The following is a 15,212-nucleotide window of genomic DNA, read 5'->3' as shown; positions in this document are numbered from 1 at the left end:
TTAACAGTGAATAATGTATAATTGTTGATGGTGACCCAAAGCACACCTCCAAATCGACAAAGGAATGGCTTCACCAAAACAAGATCAAGGTTTTGGAATGGCCCAGCCAGAGTCCAGATCTAAATCCAATCAAAAATCTGTGGGTTGACCTGACGAGGGCTGTGCACAGGAGAAGCCCAGCCAATTTGACCGAGTTAGAATGCTTTTGCAAGGAAGAATGGCAAAATATTGCTAGGTCAAGATGTGCTCAACTGATTGACTCTTAGCCAAAAAGAATGCTGTGATTAAATCTAAAGATGCTTCAACTAAGTATTAGTTTAGGGGTGTGCACACTTATGCAACCAGGTTATTGTACATTTTTTTTATTTTTAATTTTTTCCCTAAAATGATTCTTATTGTTTTTCACTTTAGTTTATAGGTTGCAATTTCATAATAAAGGTAGAAAAGGTTGCGACATGATTTATCCTGTTTTAATTTTTAATTTTTCATCTCAAAGACCATCCATTCTAACATGGGGTGTAGACTTTTTATATCCACTGTAAGTGGAATAAGACACTACAGACCATGCTGGTGAAATGAAAATAATCCACCTTGGGCAGTGGTTATAGCCAGGAATAAGGCTGTGGTAGAGGGGGCAAGGTCAAGTGTCAGCTGTGAATGGAGGTTGAACCTGCAGGTAATGTGTGATGATTCTCACCAATGCGTAATCTTCACCCAGTTACTTACAGTGTATGTTGTTTATTTGGCTTTTAGAAAGAACGCTGTGACCCGAAGAGAGAGAGCTGAGCTCTCAGAAAAATTAAAAGATAAAAGAAGCCCAAAACTATTGTTATTCAATTGTTATTCAATTTTTTATTTTATTTTTTTAATTTTCCATGAGTGATGCCAATAATTCTGGAGTTATATATAAAACTGGATCACTACTGATAGTTAACACCTTCCTAAATAAGAAGAAATGATAAAATCATAAAATCATGCATTTATTTTCATCCCATAATAATAATAATAATAATAATAATAATAATAATAATAATAAATCTGCACAGCATGACAAAATATGTTAGGTTAATTATCTTCCTCTTGGCTGTCTACTCTTGTGCTGGATTTGCACTGAACAATTATAAAATACCTCTTCAGGTACTTGCAGAACTTTTGATCTCGGACTCCATATATGATTGGACCTAGAAAACGTGGCATGATGTAGACAATGAGATAGTTGGCATAACGGATTTCCAGGATACGTCCAGGGACGATAATGTTTAGGACAACCTCAACACTGGGAGAAATATAGGAGAGCATACACATGAGAAGTTGAGCTCCATGAAGCAAAATAGTGTTTCTTGCCTTTTGGGCTGATGTTTTCTCAGTAGAGATTGCCCGGGCTGCAAACAGAACCTTCAGGTATGTATAGACTAGTGTGAGGAATACTAAAGAGAAGTAGATTGCATCAAAGGCTTGTCTCTTGTAGAGAAGCACTGGGTCTTTAAAGACATTTTGGCGCAGACACAGCACAGAACTATGGAAGAAGCTATTGGGTTCCGTAGCCAGAGTTATAAAGAGGTCAGTAATGTCAGGTACTACACAGATGAACCAGATAAATCCGATGAGGAGATAAGTGCGCTGTACCGTGCAGATCTGACTATGACGTAGAGGTTCACAAATGGCAATGTAGCGCTCAATAGCCATCCCAGCCAGGTTTACAGGTGTGTTGCGTGTGGTAAAGACAGCCACAAGGATAAAAACACAGCAGACAGATACATTGATGGAATAGTAAATGTAACTCACAATGAACAGAGCCACTGTGACTGTCAGCTGCATTGCATCGTTGATGACCATGTGAATGAAGAGAATATAACGTGGGTCCTCATAAAATATCTGGTTACTAAAGAAATTAGCCACCACACTACCATTGATGTAGCTCAGGGTAAGCCACACTCCCACCAAAATGAAATTCTTTGCAAATGCATTGCTGAATGTGTCTCGTACCAGAGTTCCAGTTGAGTTCATAGCTTAGGGCTTATGTCCTAGAATGGAACAGCATGAACTTGGTTAAGGCAGTTTTAATCTATAAAAGTTATGTCAACACAACATAGTGGTTCTATATGATGTGCACTTTTTTCACAATGCTCTAGTCCAATTTTGTGTGTCTTAAACAGAATCAGTTTTTATGAAGATAATAAATTATGTCGTACAAGGTAGGATATATTAGAAAATCAAATATTTGCAGCAAAACTGCTTAACTCTATGAAATGTATTTAAATACATAGTTGTCAGTTACACATCTCTTATGCATGTGATTTCAGTTAATCTCAAGCAATCTGTAAGAATGTCACCACCATCACTGTGTGATAAGCTGGAACAGCCAATATTTTAGCCTGACATTTTGAATAATGCATGCAGAATTTCAATGTATCCAAAATACAGACATATTTTGATGGTACAAGGTGTCAACATTAGCAATTTGATTTAAATATATAGAATTTTATGTACTAAAACAGCCTATTAAATAGTGACAGTTGATAAAAATTTATAAAAGCTTTCATTTCTGTAAATATATACATTCTGTTAGCTGTATAACTGTAACTGTAATGTTTTCTCTGATTATGAACATGGAAGATAAATCATATTCAAAAGAAAGAAAAGGACAGAATTTTGTATTCTGCATTAATTGCAAAATCAGACAACAATATTATAATACAATTCCAAAATAATTTGTTACAATAATCTAAATACAAATATTTTGTATAAACGATACTGCAGGTACAGTGTTGCTCCTGTTAACCCTCTCAGAGTGGCAATACTTACCTGATACTTTCTGGCTAGTAACTGTGTTGGTGAACACAGTCGACTTTTGTAGATGTCGTCTGCGCACCTAATTAGTTTTAGTGACATCACAAACTACTGAAAAAAAAATCTAACACGAGAATTGTTATTTTGAAATACCAAAGGGTTTGACACGTTGTTAAACAACATTATCTTCCCATATGAAAATATGATATACTGTCCTTTCATAGTTTAGTTTTCTGCTATAAATAATATACATGTATTAGTCTTATGTTTTCCTTTGGATTAAACCGGAACAAATAGTTTAATTGTAAGTAAATGTATGGTTTAAGATTACACTGAAGAATACTGGGCCATATTCAGAGTTGGCAACTTAGGTTGCCAGATGAGGTGCCTGAGAGGGAATGTTTCAAGAGCATCTTCCACTTAGGCCTGAAAAAAAAAAGCAAACTGAAGAAGTGGATGCTATCAACAGCAATATGATGTAACATAAAGGCAAGAGACAAAGTTAAATACAGTTTAATACAATGATATATGAAAATGAGACAATGGCAAACATTGAAATAAACATCTAACAGGAGTCTACTATATTGGCAATATATTTCTTAATGAATAGTCCTTGTTGTAGTCAATCACATTAACGACTATGATACTTATGAAATGTGTATCGATTAACAATACATTTTCAGTGTCTTCCATATGACTCTGCAATATAACACAGAATGAACTAAACAAGCTATCACTAAAATCTCTGAATAGTTGTTTCAAGTATTAGGGTTATGGAAGCCCATTTCCACCATGTGAATAAAAAAATAAGTCATAATAACAAGAAACTTTATCATAATAATGACATAATATCTCAGTATAACAAGAAACGTTCTCATTGTAATGACGTAGTATCTTAAAATAATGTGAAACTTTCTCATAATAATGACTTAATATCTCAAAATAATGAGAAGCTTTCTCATAATTAAGACATACACCAATCAGCCATGACATTAAAACCACCTTAAACCTAATATTGTGTAGGTCCCCCTTGTGCTACCGAAACAGCTCTGACCTGTCAAGGCACACAGGACACACTCCACAAGACCTCTGAAGGTGTGCTGTGGTATCTGGCAACAAGACGTTAGCAGCAGATCCTTCAAGTCCTGTAAGTTGCAAGGTGGGGCCTCCATGGATTGGACTTGAACTCTTTGTCATGTTCCTCAAACCAATCCTGAACAATTTTTGCAGTGTGTGAGGGCATAATATCCTGCTGAAATAGGCCACTGCCATTAGGAATACCATTGCCATGAAGGGGTGTACTTGGCCTACAACAATGTTTAGGTGGGTGGTACATGTCAAAGTAATATCCACATGAAAGCCAGGACACAAGGTTTCCCAGAGCATCACACTGCCTCTGCCAGCTTGCCTTCTTCCCACAGTGCATCCTGGTGCCATCTCTTCCCCAGGTAAGTAACATACATGCACCTGGCCGTCCACAAGTAAAAGAAAATGTGATTCATCAGACCAGGCCATCTTCCAGGTCCAGTTCTGATTCTCACATGCTCATTGTAGGCGCTTTCAGTGGTGGACAGGGGTCAGCATGGGCACTCTGACCAGTCTGTGGCTACACAGCACCATACACAGCAAAGTGCGATGCACTATGTGTTCTGACACCTTTCTATCATAGCCAGCATTGACTTTTTCAGCAATTTGTGCTACAGTAGCTCTTCTGTGGGATCAGAACAGACAGACTAGCCTTTGTTCCCCATGTGCATCAGTGAGCCTTGAGCACCCATGACACTGTCACTGGTTCACTGGTTGTCCTTCCTTGTGCCACTTTTGGTAAGTACTAACCACTGCATACCAGGAACACCCCACAGTATACATACATACATTCATACATTCTTTTTCTAATGGACAAAAAGAACAAGTAGTGCCATGTTGTAGTGCTTTACATATGTGGAGGGCTTAGCATGAACCACAGGAGAGGAAGGTAGGGTGCTCAAGTGTCTTTTATTGATATGTGTGGGAAGGGTAATTGGGGTGCCGGGGAGTAGTGCTGACTTGGTGCTGGGTGAAGGGGTCATGGTCATCCCAGAGAGGGGTACAGCACAGGAGAGGTTGTGATGCAGCAGCGGGACCCAAGGGGCTCTGCGGTTGGCAGGTAGGCAGGCAGGCAGGCAGGCAGGCAAGTTGGCACTGCGGAGGGTGCTGGGAGAGTCGTCGTCCTAAGCCCAAGACTGTCTGCCGTACCCCTACTGCAGGCCAACCCCCGACCGCAGCCTGACTTCTCAAGGAGGGTAGGGAGCTGCCGCAGCCCTCACTGGTTGCCAGCCGTGCCTGATTACTCTGCCCCTGGCAGCCACACGCTCCCGTGCTCTCCACAACACGGGTGATGCTGAAGTGGCGCTGTCCTTTCAGCACCATAGAAGCAGTAGAGTGAGTAACGCCTGCTGGTTTATGTGTGCGGGCTGCCAGCCTGTCGTTACACCTTTTTTGGGTTTTTTTTAAAATGTGAATACAACATTTTTTATTCACTTTATTCATTTTTATTTTATTCACTAAATCCAGTTAAACAGGACTAATTATGCTCTCTGAAACAATCAGTTGTTCAGTGCTCTTTAATTAATGAAGATAACACAATAAATTTCATCATATTGCCCAGCCCTTATATGGAAAGAGGAGGGGCTGAAGGTTAAAATTTGTGTACTGCAGTACACAATACTTGTTTTGTTTAAAGACTGAGGCTTTGTTAAATGTCATGTACTGCTGACTTCACTTTAAACAAAATCTAATTATATTTGTATAGGGTTTGTAGGATTTTGTAGGAGGAAGGAAAATTATACCAGTACCTAAAATTAGACTTATCCAAAAGACAAAAAAAGATGATTCTGGGAAGAAAGTAAGTTCATTGGATGGGGCAAAAATGCTCAGAAGAATATAAGGAGAATTAGGATGGATGCATTATGATAATGAGGAAGAGGACTTCAGAAAAGTCAGAACAAGAAAAGGTGGGGGCACATGAAAAACTGATGTCTCAAAAGATTCAAAGAAGATTGATTTGATACAGGAAGCAACCTGTCTTTTTTTCTGAGTGAAAAGAAAAAAAAGGAAACATCACAGAGTTTGAGGTTGATTTAAAAGACTGCCAGGAACTATCAGTGGATGAAGATGGCACAGTTGGGAAATTATATGTAAGACACAAAATTGCCGATCCTCAGAATCTATTTGACAACAAAAAAGAAAAAGCATCACAGTGCACAAAAGCAAACAGAAACAAATGTAAAATCCTCTTCAGGAAGGAGTAAGCGATCCCTGGATTGTATTTCAAATTCCAGTCCCATCACTGCACCAGGTCTGTTACATTCCAAACCTAGACAATCCATGAGTGGACTGCACTGGAAGCAACAGAGAACCTCTCAACTTGAACATACCTAGCACATCTGGCCTTCATTCCACAGATCAAGTAAGTGCTGAAAAATTTACTGTCAACATTTTGGAACATAGCAACATTGTTACAATCTTCATAGGTGTTCTTGGAGTCATTGTCAAGCAAAGTATGGATGATACACTGCCTATATCCCCTGAAAGGATGGCACACAGTCAATCAGTTACGAGAATCCTAGTTGTTCATATTCTTCCAGAATATGGCTGCAGAAAAATTTTTCTGATGAAGGTATTCAATAAGCTGATGTCAAAATACAGCTTGTACTGCCAGAAGGAAAACATGAGAAGGGATATGATGATGGAGGAGTTGTGAGGGACTGCCTGTCTGAATATTGGCATGAATTTTATGACCAGTTATTTAAGGTGCTTTTTTTGTGTCATGATTTTGGGCAGCTACAGTGGCAAAGCATTGGCAAAAGCATATTATAGCATATAATAAATAGCATATATAAAAATACCTTCCTATGAAATTGGCTCCAGTGATATTGGAGCAAGCTGCTTCAGGACATATCAAGAGTGATGTGATCGAAAATTTCCTCAGATACATCCCAGAAGCAGAGAGGATGGTTTTTGAATCCTTCTTACAGTATTGACAAAGGAGAAATACTAGAGATCTTGAATGTTCACATGTGTAGGAAAAGACCAATGGTTATCAATGTTGAAGAAGTTCTCCAAGAACTGGCATACAAAAAGCTGCTTCATGAGCCTGCCGATGTCATTAAAAAATAGGCAGACATATGTTCTTCTGCCACTTGACAACATTTTGGCTGCTTATTACAACCAACAAGCCAAATAGTCATGAGATTCCTGTCCTTCCCAGATACACTGAATTTTCAGCAAAAGGACATTCAGAGATATCTAACTATGTACCTGAGGGAGTCTAACACACAGCATCTGTCTCTGTTCCTCAGATTTTGCAAAAGCTCAGATTTTTTTTCTAGGAAAAACCATTGCCATAATCTTCACACAACTTCAAGGCTTCCAGCGAAGACCCACTGCCCACAGTTGTGGCTGTTTTTTTAAAATGTCAGTTCACTATGACAGTTATCCTGATTTGAACTAAATTTTGGAATCAAATGTGTGGGTAATGGACATTGTCTAAAAATACTGAGATGCAGGATGTCCACAGTTGTCATCTGTCTACACTCTTGAGAAAAGGTGTGCTAAAGTGTTCCTTTAGCAAGTAATCATTGCAGTTCCATAAAGAACCATTTTTGTAAATGAGATATAAAGTGTGAGTGTAAAGAACCTTTTAAAGGTTTAATGAACCTTTGCTAATGTAAAGGTTCTATATCAATTTAAGGATTCTTTCAAGCACCATTGCACTGGGTTCTCGAAATTTTAAAATGGCTCTTCACACTTGCACATCTCATTTACAGAAATGTAAAAGTACCCTTGTTTTTAAGAGTGTACAGTTAATTTCTGTGAATAAACTATGTTAGTCATAGACACAAATATGATGTTTGTGGGAGATCTCGTTAAAAAGTCATAACTGTGTTCATATGAAGTGTGACGGCAGGCCGACAGCCTGCGCATGTAAAACATTAAACGGTGCTCACACGACTGACAGCGTGGTGCTGAAATGTTAGCACCCATTCAGCACCGTCAGCCAGAGTGTGCGTGGCTGTGGGGTGGAGCGAAGTAACTTAGCACGGCTGGTGGCCAATGAGTGGCGTGGCTCCTCTTCACCCTCTGGGAGAAGTCGAGGAGCTATGAAAGGAGCTCATGGCCACTCTAGAAAAAAAAAAAGTATGTGAAGCTTTAAACTTCACTAACGGCTGTCTCTCTATGCTTTGTAGAAGCCGACGTAAACGAGGAAGATGAGCCGCTACTACTCCGCGATCTTCCCATGATCTAAAACTGCCTGCTGATTCACTGCCATCTCTCACCATTCTTCACTCTGCCTACCTAAGGACAATAAAGAGCACATTCCCCCTGTGTATGTGTGTTCAGCCTCCCGTGGTCCCGCAGTGTCACAGTGGTGGAGAATGCGGGCATGAACACCACACCAATCATGATGTAGTCCATGCTTCAGCAGTTCCTCCAGGCTACCCTGCAGCAACAGGCAGTAACCCAGGAGCTAACCAGAGGTCTTCAGGTGACCACCCAGGAGCTCCTGGAGCTGAGGCTGTGTAACAACACCGCAACGGTCCCCCTCCCTGACTCCTGCCGAGAGGCCCAGCGCCTCCTCACGAAGCTCTCACCGGAGGATGACGTCGAGGCCTATTTACTGACGGTCGAACGGATCGCCCAGCGCAAGCAATGGCCTGAGGAGGACTGGGCCCACACCCTCGCGCCCCTCCTCACAGGGGAGCCCCAAGTAGCATATCACGCTCTGTCACCAGAGGAGGTGGAACAATACAAGACGGTGAAGAGCGAGATCTTGCTTCACCGTCATCTCTCCCCTACCAGTGCTGTGGCAGAGCTCTGCCAATGGAGTTATGATCCCAAGGCCACCCCACGCAGCCAAATGGACACGCTGCTAAGAATCGCAAAGCGATGGCTGCAACTGGATTGCCTCACGATCATGGAAAGGGTGGCCATGAACCGATTCTTACGGGCTCTCAATTCCCCGTGCCCCTGCTGGGAAGAGATTGGCCAGGGTTCACTCTCCCATTGGAAGAGAGCCAGAGCCAAGTGGCCAAGGGCCTGGCTGGCATGTCTAGCCCAAAGCAAAGGAGACGCCGGGGCAACCTCTGCAAGTAAGTCCTCCATCCCCACTAACCCAGTGTCTTCTGTGTTTTCACAGTTCCGTCGAGTGTGGAATTTTGGCCGGGAGCAGAAGGAGGACGAGAGGCTAAAGAACTGTTGGGACCAGGTGCAAATCATCAAGGGAGTCCACCAGCACCCCGACCAACGACTCCCAGCCTCCTACTTCCTGGTGCGCAGGGGTCTCCTGTACTTTCGCACCAAGAGAAGAGGTCAGCCTTACGAGCTGCTCTTCATGCTCCGCATCAGGATGAGGGCTGTCATGCACCTGGCCCACACACACCTGCTGGTGGGGCACCTGGGGGCAGTACCACTGCAAAAGGCCATCTCCTGGAACATCGCCCATGAGCTCCTGCTCCTCTTCAGCCGCTTCAGCACATTTTGTGTAGCCACATTTAAACACACAATACACCCCCTGTTCAGATACTTGTTTTTTTGGAGATGATCTGGTATGCTGATGTTCACATAGTGTTTTAGTGTACAAGGAGAAATGTTTTAATGTCTTTTGTTTATATTGTGAAGCACAAATGTTGTAGAAAATGTTCACATGTATTGTTACTTTTTTTTTTTTTTTTTTAAATCTGTTAACTTACAGACATTTGTTAACTGTGATATAAAATGAATATTCAGTGATTGGTTCTTGTAAAATTTAGTTTGTATGCTGAATTTATTGTGATGAAGTAGGAATATCTGCATTCAGAGTACACTGATACATTATCAAATATTAGGGATGGGTAGATCCCTGGGGAGTGCACAGTGGGAGTGCACAGTTCACAGTTCTGTTTATTAAATTGATGAGTTCAATTAAATGATGGAAAACTGTGCAAGATTGTACTTGTTCCTGGCCATTTGTTACAATATTTTCAGACTCACTGAGATAATAACATGGAGAATGGTGTTGGACCATTATAAACAAATATAACATTACTGTAGGAACAATTGGATGATATCAATTAGGTCTACTTTTGCAAGAGCTGGTTTAAGCGGATATGAACAGATTTTGTACCAGCATGAGCTATATCTACTTGATTTCTCCTTTAGATATGCAAAGTTTCATGCCATTGACTGGTTGCACTTGAGTTTGTAGTCAAGTGTTTCATTGCTCATTGCTCAGGATTTAGTTCATTAGTAATCATTTGTTTGAGTCTACTGTACATACAGTATTGTACAGATTATGTTGTTATGAGTTCTCTATACAAACATTAAACACATCATCACAGTTTTAAACAAACATTCCTTAAGTCACACTTCAGCCTTCTCCAGGGTTACAGTATGCAAGTAATTTATAGCTCCATGTAACACTTGCACTGCATGCACAATTGGTGGATGTCTTTAAAGGCATCAGGAATTGTGGCCTGTTCGTATTCTATGACAGTTCCACAAAGATGCAACTTCATCAAATTTCTCCTGCAGTTAGAATTAGAACATGACTTGTATAGGAAAGGCATGTAAACAGACTGATACTCTGTCAGGTGTAATTACAATGCAGGTTACATGTCTTCCTATTGTTACTGCCATAACATAAATTTATTCCAGGCGTGACTATGTATTCTGTGTGATTTACCTGAATCTTCTTTTGAATACAAAACTGGATTAGAGATTTGTCCTGAAACATGTCTGTGAAATGTCCATCTTCTTTTAGATGTTTAAAAAGGTTCAAGGATGCCTTGACTTCACAGTGTAGCCCATCATCTCTCAATTCGTTGGTTGGCAGTACTAGGGCCAAAGGTGACACATTGTGTTTCAGATGGATTTTCATCATGTAGAAACCTTTGAATATCTATAACATGAATATTCTCTGTTCCAAGGTCCAGTCTCACTCTTGCAGGTCACCCTTCAACCTCAGCAACAGCAGTCATATAATATTCCCCAATAAGATGTGGATTGCTGTTTCAAGCCACATTATCTTCCTAGAAAAGCCATCTATACATCCACTTACTCCAATGCCGTATGGTTTTAATTTATCATAACCATAGCCACATGTAATTAGGACCACAGCTGTGGTACATTCTTCAGCAGAGTCAATTTCTGGCCCTCAGGTCAACAACCTTGGCCTCTAGTAAACACAAAATCAGACAAACTGTCTATCAATAATAATTCCATTCAGCTGTTAGTTGTTGCTGAATAAAGGCAGCCACATCAGCTTCATCCATTTTGTTCTTTCTCCTCCAAAGCTTGCTCAAAATTCTCTTGAGGGTTCAAATGCTAATTCTGAATCCATGTACCTTTTTTAACATTGACAAAATTTCAGTATTTGTTTTATTTAAGTATTAAGTATTGCTCAACATGGCTGAGAAACATCTGGATGGATGATTGTGTTTTTATTTGACTTCTTTTCTTCTTGAGATTGCACAACAATGCCCTTTTCAGATATGATGACAACATCTGGACCCTCCACCCATATATAATGTGACTTAAAAATCTGTGTAAAACATGGAAAAGAGGAAATTTGTAAATTTTAATTGAGACATAAACATAGGAAAGAGAGAGGTGAAGAAGCTTTCAAATGGCAGGCCAATGTATTTGAACATACACAGCACAAGTTGCAACCCATGTAAGATGATAGTGTTGCAAGCCTTCCTGGCATGTGAGCCAGCAGCCTTGGCAGCAAAAATGATCCTGAAGTACATATGCACCAAAGTAAGCCAGACAAACAATAGGTAGACCAAATGTGAGATGTTCTTTTTCTCCACCAGATGTGAGTGGCGGAACACAGAGTCTTGTGCAGATGATTGGAGAATAAAAGAATTCTGAGGGTTCGATGGCTACGACAATGGACAGATCTGGGAGAATGGGAAATGAACCCAGGTGCCAGAATAGGCCAATCACAGTACAGATCTGGCTGTGATCTGATGGTTTGCAGATAGCTACGTATTGTTCTAAGGCCATACCACCAAGATTTAGTGAAGTGTTGAAGGTGGTGAACACTGCAATCATTAAAATGAAGTGACAGAAAAAGACATTAATCGTATTAAAAATATAAGATAAGATGTACCTTTATTGATCCCCCGTAGGTGAAATTCAGTTGACACAGCAGCACAAGTAGGAGGAGTAACATCAAAGAAAAGAAAATAATTTCCATAAATATTTATACAACAGAAATAATAGAAATAATAAAATAGATACGTGTACGTATGCTAGAGTTCTATTTGTATGTGCAATATTCTTGGCATTTACTGTATATACATGTGCAATATCTGTGGAATGACAATTAACTGTTGAGTGTGTGTATTTGTGAGACTCAATGGAGTAGGAGGTACTGGAAATTGTGGCATTGTAGAGTCTGATGGCTGATAGCACGAAAGAGGCCTCCAGACGTCTTGAGGCATGTGGCCAGATGAATCTGTGGCTGAACGTGCTCCTGAGCCTACTCAGATTAGCACAGAGGGGATGAGAAGGATTGTCCATGATAGCTTTCACCTTCCCTCTCATCCTCTTCTCAGTCACTGCCTCCACACTGTCCAGTTCCATCCCCACCACAGAGCTGGCTTTGCTCACCAGCTTGTTCAGTTTGTTGGCACCACCATTCCTAATGACAATTCAGCAGCACAACACACCAAAGAAGATAACACGGGCCCCCACAGACTGGTAAAACATCCGTAGAAGCCTAGTGCACACATTAAAAGCCTGAGCCTCCTCAGAAAGAACATCCTGCTCTGACCTTTCCTATAGAGGGCCTCAGTGTTGTCTGACCAGTCCAGTTTGTTGTTGAGTCGCACCCCTCGGAACCTGTAGCTGTCCACTATCTCCACTCCCTCTCCCTTATGGCGACAGGTGTGGGAGGCGTCTTGATGACCTGGAAGTCCACCGCCAGATCCTTGGTTTTCCGAATGTTGAAACCTATGAAGCTTTCAATAAGCTCTCTGTACTCCTCATCATCATCTTTGATACAGGCAACAATGGACGAGTCATCTGAGAACTTCTGTAGATTGCACGTTCCCAAATTGAAGCAGAAGTCAGAGGTGTAGAGGGTGAACAAGAACGGTGACAGTACAGTTCCCTGGGGTGCACCAGTGTTGCTAGTCACCACGTCTGACAAGCAGCCTTTCAGCCTGTCATACTGCGGCCTGTCGGTGAGGTAGTCTGTAATCCAGGCCATGAGGTCCTGGTGCACCCATATCACAGAGAGTTTCTCAGCCAGCCATACAAAAGAGAACATTTGATATTTATTCATTACCAGACCATATTTGATCTAATATTCTAGACATTTCTACTGTACCACTGTAACATGTCACACATGTAGTATTTTGACAATATCATTTTTCTGATCCCCTTTCATATAATTTTAATCAAAAATACCTGGTAGCATATATCCTTATATGATATGATCCTCTGTATTATAAAAAAATAACCATCATGTCTGTAGATTTTGTATTTAGCTTGTTGTGTCCTTACCTTTTAACTAGGTAAATCTACATACATGTAATGTCTTCCATACAGGTGTTTATATGGAGTCAGGACAAGAGGGTCAGTCTGCTTACATATTCTTGGAAAATATTGACACAACAAATGATAGAAATCTTCCATTTGCATAATTTCATTAATAAGCCATTCCCAATTTAGGAGGTCTCATGCAGCAGTGAGAATATCGACTATGAATAACTATGTTGACCCTGAATAAGGTTAGATGAATGAAGTTGGTAGTTAATAGGTTCATTGTCTGGCAACACTGGATTGAGAAAGATCACAAAGATCACAGAACACAAAGGTATTTTTAATTTTCCACTTCTTCATGAACCAAACACAAAAGGTCCATGCATTTATGTCCAATGCAATATTAAGTTTCCTTAAGTAGTCCAGCAAATAATTAGTTGTAGGGTTTATGTGCTGCAGTTAAGGCTATGCTTTATTTCACCAGCTTACCTAATGAAGAAGTGGAAAATTAAAAATACCTTTGTGTTCTGTTGCAGCAATTAATGCAGGTCACTCTGGAGAGCCTGGTTGTTGATGCAATTAGACTTTATTCTTTTCAGAATTAAGCCGAGCAGTTGTCTACAGACAAAAGCTGCCCATCTCTTCAAACGAGCATTCTTATATACATTTACCTGAAAAACCTTCCACATCCTGTTTTTAACAAGACACACACTCTCAAACATGTGTATCCTGTTTTTAACAAGACACAAGGTTACCCCATATGCTTATTTTATTGTTTAAGGAAGCCTTACTCACTTAAATTTACAGCTTGTTCCAGTTTCCCACTTTACGCAGGATTCCTATGCATATGTGAGGTCATGTAGGTCATTTCTAGGCCTCGGTTTCTCAGCATACACTTCCTGTTCCATGCACACAGTTCTAGTCAGCAAGCCTTTTACTGAGATACTGGGTACAATGATACATTTTGCGCTATACCAGTTCCATACATCTATAACATTGAGGATTAAACATTATCAAAAATGAGTACACATTTTCTGGTTAACATTTTGTGGTTAAATTATTCTATAGTTCTTGTTCATATAGAACCATGAGTAAGACCTGAGGAGGACCATGGTTTAATTGGTCTGCCTGATTATTTTTTTTCATTGAAGGTTTAGGTTTTTAGGTTTTAACTTTTGAGAAGAGCAAGCATTAAACGTGAAGCTCACCTGAACTGTTGTTACAAACAGGGCCCAAATTTAACCCAATATTCACTAAGACATGAATCCATGCAATAGAAACTTCAGCCATTATTTTTCAGATGCTGTAACTCTGTCTGTGAACCTGGTATTCAGTAGCCACTGTTATACTCGGGGTAATGCTTGGGTGCTGATTGCACATAAAATCAAAAGAACTATGATGCTTTGTGATACCTTACAAACTGAAAAAAAAACATTTTAACTGGTTAGATTCAGTCTCTATTTTATTTTAGTGACTCATGTATCAGAGCATCAGAGGCGTTAAATTGGCCCCTAAGATAATTTGTAGTTGTATGTTGTTAAAAAAAAAAAAAGCCATTCAACTCCCATTCTATCAATTATTTTACTAGTCATATTCTTCAGTAGTATAATAATTAAAAAAAAAAAAAAAAGCATGTGCATGTTTTTCCCCAAAGGTTGGGGCCAGACTCTAATGCAAACCTGTAGGGTTAATTAACTAAGGCCAGTGGGACCCTCTGACATTTCCCAGCCTCCCCAGGGCCTCTCATTAGGAAGAACAGGCAAAGGTCAACCCAACCAAGAACACTGTAGAAAAACACAATCTGTTTTGGGACTAATTTAAATTAGTCCACAGAGATAGTTAGAAAAGTTCAAGATGTAGAAAACAGTTTCTTTGAACCATTTTTCTCCTATTAGGTTTGTTGTGCTCTC

At 40.2% G+C, this 15,212-nt stretch overlaps 1 protein-coding gene across 1 annotated transcript; it reads right to left on the bottom strand.

Moving 5' to 3' along the window:
- Window positions 1–1,065: 1,065 nt before the first annotated feature.
- Window positions 1,066–2,007, bottom strand: or90a1 (odorant receptor, family 90, subfamily A, member 1). The gene has a single exon (XM_026928070.1). It carries the CDS (start codon window positions 2,005–2,007, stop codon window positions 1,066–1,068), a length of 942 nt encoding a protein of 313 aa, XP_026783871.1.
- Window positions 2,008–15,212: the final 13,205 nt, after the last annotated feature.

The sequence above is a fragment of the Pangasianodon hypophthalmus genome, chromosome 2, assembly GCF_027358585.1.
Source record: "Pangasianodon hypophthalmus isolate fPanHyp1 chromosome 2, fPanHyp1.pri, whole genome shotgun sequence".
Lineage (NCBI taxonomy): Eukaryota > Metazoa > Chordata > Actinopteri > Siluriformes > Pangasiidae > Pangasianodon > Pangasianodon hypophthalmus.
The sequence above is the reverse complement of the archived record's forward strand: the minus strand, read 5'-3'. Positions and strand labels throughout refer to the sequence as shown.

Bases quoted from the DNA above. Each gene is read 5' to 3' on its own strand.
- or90a1 (XM_026928070.1), bottom strand. From the start codon at position 2,007: ATGAACTCAACTGGAACTCTGGTACGAGACACATTCAGCAATGCATTT.